The following is an 8,469-nucleotide window of genomic DNA, read 5'->3' on the forward strand; positions in this document are numbered from 1 at the left end:
AGTTTGGATTTCTGCTGTTGCAAGACAGTTTGAAGTCTGTTTTATTAAATCAGCATTCACATGAAATGACTAAGAAAAAAAACCCCAAGTCATTATGAAATAAAAGGAAGAGGCAAAACAAACTTTATCACTCCCTACTACTGCTTTCTATCTCTGCTGCATTTTAATTGGAATACACAAATATTTTATTTCCTGCGACAGTAACATTCATTTGTCTTCCTTCTGGTTACACCTGTCTAGCTCCCCATGACAGCAGCTGGTGCAAGAGCATCAGCCACTGACAGATCATTAGTGGCCTTCCAGGCAGGTCTGTGAATTCCACAAGACATTCCATAGACATTTTAGAACCAAAATACAAGGTACCAGGTGAGTGGAGGCTGGATGTATGACTAGGCTAAGATTAAAAACTTTATTTTTTATATAAAACAATAATAAATCCAAGCAGATAATGAACTAAGTGTGCCTTCTCATTTTCCATCTTTTCTTCTTCTCTCAATAAAGTCTATCCACAGTTCAGTTTTAAACCACTCCATATTCTGCAAAAACTATGATGTTTCCATCTTGTATCCATGTTTTTCTAATTCAGCTCTGTACAGAAAAGAAACAGATGAATTAAAACACATATACAATACTGTTGGATGTTTGAGTTTTTAAAAATTAAATATACTACACAATATACAATTTTAGTAGCAATGTCATACCGCCTTTTGATTCATACCAATAACCTTTACTTACTCTGTAGTTTTTCAACTCCAGTTTTTCATCTTAGATCACTGTGACTTCTCAGTGAAAAATTCAGATATTTGTTTTACTCACAGTTATTGCCCTCTGACCCACCACATGGCACAAAGGAGAACCTATGTGGCTGGAACTTAACCAAACTCATTAGAACAACCGAAATATTATCTTGTACATATTCTCAAGAATCTTATACATTATTCTCAAGATTTCTTTAACTCAAGCGAGCTCACTATTCCATTTGACTTAAATGCATATGCTTCCAAACCAATTCTAAGCTTTTTTTGCTTTTAGAATAGCGCAGTCTGGAATTTTGATTTATGTCTTGGTGCAATTCACCTTGCAATGAACAATTCTAAAGGAAACAATTGCTTTGTTGTCCTTAGTTGTGGACAGGACAGCAACTCAGGAAATACAATTGTTATCACTCCTGCCCTGCCACCACTTTGCTTCTCACCTGCCTCTGAACACACCAGCCAGGATGCATCCTGTTTGATCCCCTGGTCTTAGCATATGTACATCTAGATACAGAAGTACAAATCTGTAAAAATATTTTGGATTAATTTGCACATTTAGTAGTAGGATTTTAGGAGGACTGCAGCATTTGCTTTCTAGAGATGAACAAAACATGCTACAACCAGGGAACACTGCAAACCACTACATGGTCACCAATACTGCAGGCTGCAACTAAGGCCAGTCACAAAAAGTTTGTCTAGATCAACTATGTCTATCAAGAATTATCTAGTTTGTGAAAGCAATTTTCATTTCATGTTTTCTAATATTATCATTTAACTGCCTTTGAACCATATTAGATTTTCATATTACATATGAACTAACTATACCAACAGTTTTTTATGCAGAAGAAACAAAAGAATTGCTTTTCCTGGAGTACAAGGGCAACCCAGGAACTGTTTAAGCAGGCTGTATTACAGACAGTTTGCTCTTCATGCAACATACTGAGGGATTAATTATAAAATCTGGCTTTGTTCTGAATGCTTGAAACAATTTAAGTTATAATTACGCGTCAATAAAGGATTACTGAAACTACAAGTGACAAAGAGGATTAAGCAACTGGCTTAGAGGTACACAAATTGATATCACTTTTTTTAAAGCATGTAATTAACAATTACTTTGCTGTTGTTGCTCATAAACAGTATGTTCATCACATAGGGAAGAACCTTAATACAGATCACTAATCTCCAGAAAATTTGCCCATTTGGACAAAGAACAGCAGTGCTGTTTAAAGTAAAGACATAAAACTGTAACATACTTTGCCACAAGTAACACCAAGCAGCACAAAGGGATAATCTTGGATGCTTTGCCATTAATCTTGGCAGTACAATTCAGAACTTTCACATACAAACAGTAAAGTAATTAGAAAAGGATCCACTCATGCTAAATTGACAAAGTGTCAGTTGTGTCTCAGCTTTCCGTGATCTTTGCATTGTTTGCATAACAGAGCAAAATTCTGTCACCACAATGACCTAAGGCATATTTCAGTAGAATTATTAAAAGATGAAATGCTGATCAGTACTTCAGAATCTTGTAATCCCTGACTGGCTGTAAAAGGCTTTAAATAGAAAAGCAAAAAGCAGAGCTTCATTTATTTCCATTTCAGATCTTTAATTTTTTTAAGTAAGCAGATTTCAAGCTTTCAGATATTAACTAATCAACTCCCTTTAAAGCATTTTACCCGTCTTCTAGAACAGTAAGTTTAAATAAAATTACCTTAACTGATTGGAGAAATCATCTTCTACATTGTCATCATCCCAGTTGTCTTCCCAGACATGTGCATCTTCATCTTCATCTAAACCAGTCCAATCTAAAGACAGAAAAGCAGGTCCAAATGTTGTATGCAGCACTGCTTTGGTACCATGTCTCACTGACTGATTAGCTCAGCCACAGGGAAAGGCAGACTTCTGATAAACTTAACAGAGAAGCCTGGATCACATTCAAGTGTTTATGAGACAGAAAAATCTAAAACACATCTCACATTTTCTGCAATTACAACAAAAATGAAAAAAAAAAAAATCATTACACACACACACATATCATGGCTTGCAAGATTAAATATTCCTAAGAGATATTCTGCATACTTATGGATAAACTGTAGCATCATCCTTCCAGATTTGTATTTAAACACCTTTTTCAGATTAAAAAGTAAGCATGTATCAGATGCTTTTGCCAAAACACACACATATCCTCTGTTCCCTCAAATCAGACGCAGTCAGCCTATGGACAGAGGACAAAAAACTATTTGTGATGCAGAAGCAAAGGCAAATTGAGGGCAAACAGCACTTGATACCTCTAATCAGCTATTTCTGGGTTCCCAAGACAGCAGAAACCATCTTGCCTTTGTAGGGAAACACTTTATGTCCATTTACTAACCATATTTATATTTTACTATAATAAAGTAATCTGGCACACCAGCCTTGACAAAGTCCTGATCACACACTTAATGCTTCCTTATTAAAAAAATTAAAATCAAATTAAATAGTTTAGAAAAATAATAAAAATGAAAGGCTCAAAATCCCTATGAAAACATAAGTTGGCTTCCTTGATATTTTTTTTTAGTTTCTCGGTTTATTCCTACTGAAAGACACAGTTTTTCAAATGTTAAAAAAAAGAAGCCCTCTAATTTTGACACTTACCACTTTTTACTTCCCAAAGTCTATTAGTATATTTAAAGAGATAATACTGTTCTCCCCCTTCCATTGTAGTAAGCCATCTGCAGTCCATGTACAGAAAGCTTTGAGGACTAAGGCCTAAAGTAACAATAAACACTGATAAGGGTATGGGGGGAGCAGGGGAGAAAGTTAGTGGGGTAAAACATCAAAACCTAATTCACTGTGAACAGCTAAGCTTCTAAGAATGAAGCCTGGTCTTTGCATTTTCTCCTCCTTTTTCTAACACTGACAGGCAACAAAATTAATATCTGAGATTCACCAGAACAGGAAAATCCATTTGTCACTGATTAAAGACACACGTGTGGAAGGTATTACAATTAAATTTCCCTACTCAAATAAATTATATAATGGGAAAAGATGAAAGAGCATAGAAATTGTGCTATGAGAGCAAAATAAAAAATCTAGGATGAAAAGGTGAAGAAGAAATGTTGTATATAAAAATTTGGATTATTTGGATTTAGTTGTATTCCTAGTAGCTCAAAGGGAAGGGCTTATTCTTTAGAACTACTTGCAATAAGCTTTGTCCTTGCAAATTTATATTCCATTGAAATTTTTTTGTCAAAATAAAAAAAAACTACTGATTATCTGGATTTCTTAAAGACAAAAAAAACCCCCTCAACTTAAAATTAACACAAAGTCAAACTTTTCTATCTACAAACACCCAAGTAGCTGAGACAGAACCACAAACTTGAAATAAAATCTCCCAGTAACTCATATCCAGCACAACAAACAACAGCTTCAGTCACAGAAGATCAGCAGGGCAGACTGCAAAAAGATGCTCTAAATCACAGTGAATAAAGAGGAGTCAGAAAGGCCCATGTCACCTTTCTGGGGGTGAGGAGGAGAGTGAAAGTAAAGACTGAATTACATTTTCATCTCCTTAGGACAAGATTCTGCAGCATCTGTATATTTAAACTATTAGCTCACAATTGTATAACACAGTTATTACTCCCTGCTACATTATATGCCTGTGACTAAACAAAAATTAAAGAAAGGTAGAGCATTATCTGGAATTGAAAGTACTAAGATCACTTGAGAGTCCATTGCCATTAAGTATTACTAATATAAACCAAAATTATAACCTTGTCATGGCTGAACGCCTTAAAATATGTATTTTATATGCTGATCACTGATTGGTTTATTTTGCATTTGGGAAACAGAAAAGAATTTTTAGAATTTTAGGGTTCTTTATCCCCTGCTCTATTACTTTACACATTACATTTTTATATTCTGAAATGCATTGTACAAAAGATTTTGAGTGACTCATTTAAATGTATTTTCATCTACTAGAGTATACTTACGTATACTTCAGAGTATCCTATAAAAATTGGGCACATCTGGTTTTGATACCTAACTTGATTTCATAAATTAAGTAAATTTCTATGTTGGACTAAACCCCAAAAGTCCGTGTTTTCATCCCTTACCACAGATTTGCATTATCTAATTTTCTTTGGATAAAAACTGGGTAATAGAACACAAAGTTCCTCTGTTGCTAGAAATTGGTGTTTTAATTTGAAAGAATAACAATTTTGAATGGGTTTGAGCCCAGTTATCACAGCACTGGAGATAAGTACTGGAGATAACAGACAAAGTGGTCTGAATACTCAACACTTCAAAACTATGACCTCACTTGAAGACTCAAATGGGCCGCTTTAGAGGTTCCTATTTTCTGCAAGAAAGAACATCTAGAAGCATGATGATGGTCACTTTTTAATAAGTCTCTGTTCCACCCAGAGAGCCTGCACAGTACTTTGCTTTAGCATTAATTACAGCTAGAGTCCAGCAAAACTAATTTCATCTTCTGTGAAGCAAGTCAGGGCTCTGCCTAATCCAAGGTCCTGAAGCTTCCGAGAATTCCCCTACTGTGAATACTTAATTTACATTAAATAAGATAAACTCTTTTTTTCCTGTTTAGGAAACACTTACGAAAAAGAAAGCATGGTCTTGTAATTTTACTGTAGCTAATATCCTAACTATGTCATGAACTTCCTCTATCAGTACATGAAAAAGTATTAATTTTAGGAGTACTATAAGATTCAGAACACCTAAGGCTTGTAAGGCCACAGAAAAACCATATGCAATAAAGACATAAGAGAAAAAAAATCCTGACATTACATTCATCATCATATATACCCTTTCTCATGATCCACAACTTGAGACAATCCCAGAATTAAGGACATAAAAAGCAAACATGCCCTAATAGGGATGTTTCCTCTGTCTAGGGTCACCGAGTTGTTTTACTGAATTTAACTTCCTTATTAAGTATATCTGTACCTATGAAAAGCAAACCAGCATATACAAATCTGTGCTTCGATAGGTAAAGCGAGTCAGAACTACAGAGCGCAGTATTTCATCTTCACACATTTTTCCACCTTACGTTCAGTTTCCAGCCCTCATCCCTCCTCTGCCCTGCGATTCTCATCTCCAGTGCCACAAAGCAGTAAATTTCTCCTGCACTCGTTCCCAGCTCTCTCTGACAATGACACAGCACTTCCAGCGCGATGTGCCCAGCGCCGTGACACCGGCACAGAGCCGGCCACGGGCACCACGATCGCGCTCGATGGCGGCTCTGACGGCGCTGCAGCCCCTGTCCGGGCCGGGGCTGGGCAGGGACGCGCGGGGCACCGGGGAAGCCCCCGCGGGGCTCAGCCGGGCCCTGCGGAGCGGCAGCACCGCGGTGCCCCCGGAGCGGCCGCGGAGCAGCGGGGCCCGGCGGGCAGTGCCGGCGCACAGGGCGCCCCAGCCCCACCGCCGCTCCCGCCCTGCCCGGCCGGCCCAGGCCGCGGCGGTCCCGCCTGCAGGCCGCGGCCTATCGCGTCCCGGCCTCCCGTCCCGTGCCGCCCCCGCCCGGCACCTTCAGCCGGGAACTCCTCAAACTCGTCGTCCTCCTCCAGGAGCCCCAGGTCCACCGGCTGCTTCTTCTCCGACATGCTGGGCCCGCACCGCGTCCCGCCGCCCTCGAGCCTGCCGGGACCCCGCGGCCGCCCCGCGCCTGCGCCGCCGCCGGCCCCGCTGCGCCGCGCCTGCGCACTGCGCTCCCCGGCTGCGGCCGCCCCGCCCGGGGCTCCGGGGGGAGCGGGGAGCGCCGCGGCGGCCTGCCGTGCTCGGGGGAGGGCGAGGCGTTCCCTGCAGCGTCAGACCGGGCTGCACAGGCCGCTGCCGCTACCAGGCGCGTCTGTTCTCTGCATCCTTTCGTTATTGCTTCGTATGCAGACAAAACCTATCGAGTATCAACCTTCTGCCTTTAATCTCCAAGTCATGGTGTTAGAGGTTTTTTTTCCCTTCTGGCTTGTATATGTAGTGTTTCAAATCGCCAGGGGAAGTTTCGGTTGGACATCATTGACAGGGTGACTAGACGTTGGAATGGGCTGCCTTCCGTGGAGGGGTTTAAGGAAAGCCTGGCCGTGGCACTCAGTGCCATGGCCTCATTGACAAGGTGCTGTTTGGCCATAGGTTGGACTTGGTGATCCCAGCGGTCTTTTCCAACCCAGCTAATTCTGTGATTCCGCGAAAGCTTATAACTGATTTGCTATCTTCTAAATTCCTTGTCCATCACACCAGAGAAACAAGCAAGCAGCTTGAAAGAGGAGGATTGGCTAAGCCATTCACAAAGAGTTTAGGTTGTTACCTGAAAAGTAGAAATGCTACGGATTTTTATTATTCCAAAATGTATTCATTTCACTTAAATCTAGACTCTGTTGATGATTTCAACAAAGGCAAAGCTCAGCACCTACTAGCCTGAACAAGTTTGTGTGCATGGAAGCACTGGTGGCTTTTCTCCCAGCAATCACCTTGTAACAATACTGCCAATTTGGTGGAGGAGCTGGGATTTTTTCCCTTGCTCTGTGAGAAGTTGATTCACAAGGCAGTGAGTTGCACAGCTGGGTTATACTGTATCCTGGGTTTAAAGTCAGGGAAACAATGAAACACTGATGTGGGAATTCATATATCATTGAGTTGCAACCCAGCATAAGCGTGTTCTGGCATGCAGCCACAGGTAAGGTGAGGTGGGAAGTGAGTCCTTCTGCCAGGTGAAAGGTCTAATCAAGCAGTCACATTTTAGTTTTGTGACAGAACTGACTGACAGTGATGACCGTGAAATTATGAAAACCCTGGTTTAATAAATCAGTATGTGAAATCTAGTTGTAATTTAGCTGTGATTTTCAGCAATCCTTGCATTTTGGAATAATAGGTATATTGCTTTAAGAGAGTACAAGATAAAGACATTAAGTGGTTAGGAGTCTGTCATATCAAAAGCTTGCAATGATCCATGATCATTCAATTACTAAGGCTTATATTCAAACCCTTTAGTTTCTGCCTAACCTAGAACTGGACTGAACTATGAAGTCTGGATTACACCAGAGAATAACAAGATATTCAGTTGCACCTAGATTATCCAAGAAAGAATGTAACTTGGAAACTCCTATGGACAAGTAGCTTCAAGTATCCCTGAAGCAGGAAGCAGCCTGAACTTGTTTCATAGATTTTTCCCTACATATCTTCTTTAGAGAAAAGATGCAAGAGTCCTTTCCGCTCCTTCTTTCTCTTCCTTCTCTGCCAAGCTGCTGGTTAGGAAGCTCTGGAGTGCCCGTGAAAAGAAGAATCTGTACTTCCCAAGAGAATGTGGCCAGCCACTGCACAGTAAAACAAGGAAAATCAAGGATTCCTGAAGCAGTGTGTTACTGATGTGGAGTCTGACCAGAATCAGTCTCGGATTTGATTATGCATTTCCCATCTGTGGAGCTCAGTATTCCTGCATCACCAGTTAGCAAAACTTAATCTTGTGTTACCAAAAAAATCTGTAGTGTCAAATTCTCCCTCTTTTTTTTAGAAATCTCCATTTTTTTGATGGTTCTTTTAAATTTGTGGTTTCTGGAGTTCTGTCATTAAATAAGGAGCTTGGCTCTTGTTTAATGTATTTTACTTGTAGATTGCTTTAAAGTAATGAATTTAAAAATAAAAACTCTAAATCTGCTGGTTTAAATCCAATACCCCAGGTTTTGTAAACCTGTAATTTCACTAGCTTGTCCAGCCTTTTTAGGAG

At 40.1% G+C, this 8,469-nt stretch overlaps 1 protein-coding gene across 1 annotated transcript; it reads right to left on the reverse strand.

The window, feature by feature from the left end:
* Window positions 1-384: 384 nt before the first annotated feature.
* Window positions 385-6,452, reverse strand: SEM1 (SEM1 26S proteasome subunit). The gene is made up of 3 exons (XM_066317731.1): window positions 6,280-6,452; window positions 2,467-2,560; window positions 385-588 (listed from the first exon to the last, which is right to left on the reverse strand). The coding sequence occupies exons 1-3, from the start codon at window positions 6,353-6,355 to the stop codon at window positions 546-548; spliced, it is 213 nt and encodes a 70-aa protein (XP_066173828.1). The 5' UTR covers window positions 6,356-6,452; the 3' UTR covers window positions 385-545.
* Window positions 6,453-8,469: the final 2,017 nt, after the last annotated feature.

The sequence above is a fragment of the Sylvia atricapilla genome, chromosome 1 (assembly GCF_009819655.1).
Source record: "Sylvia atricapilla isolate bSylAtr1 chromosome 1, bSylAtr1.pri, whole genome shotgun sequence".
NCBI lineage: Eukaryota > Metazoa > Chordata > Aves > Passeriformes > Sylviidae > Sylvia > Sylvia atricapilla.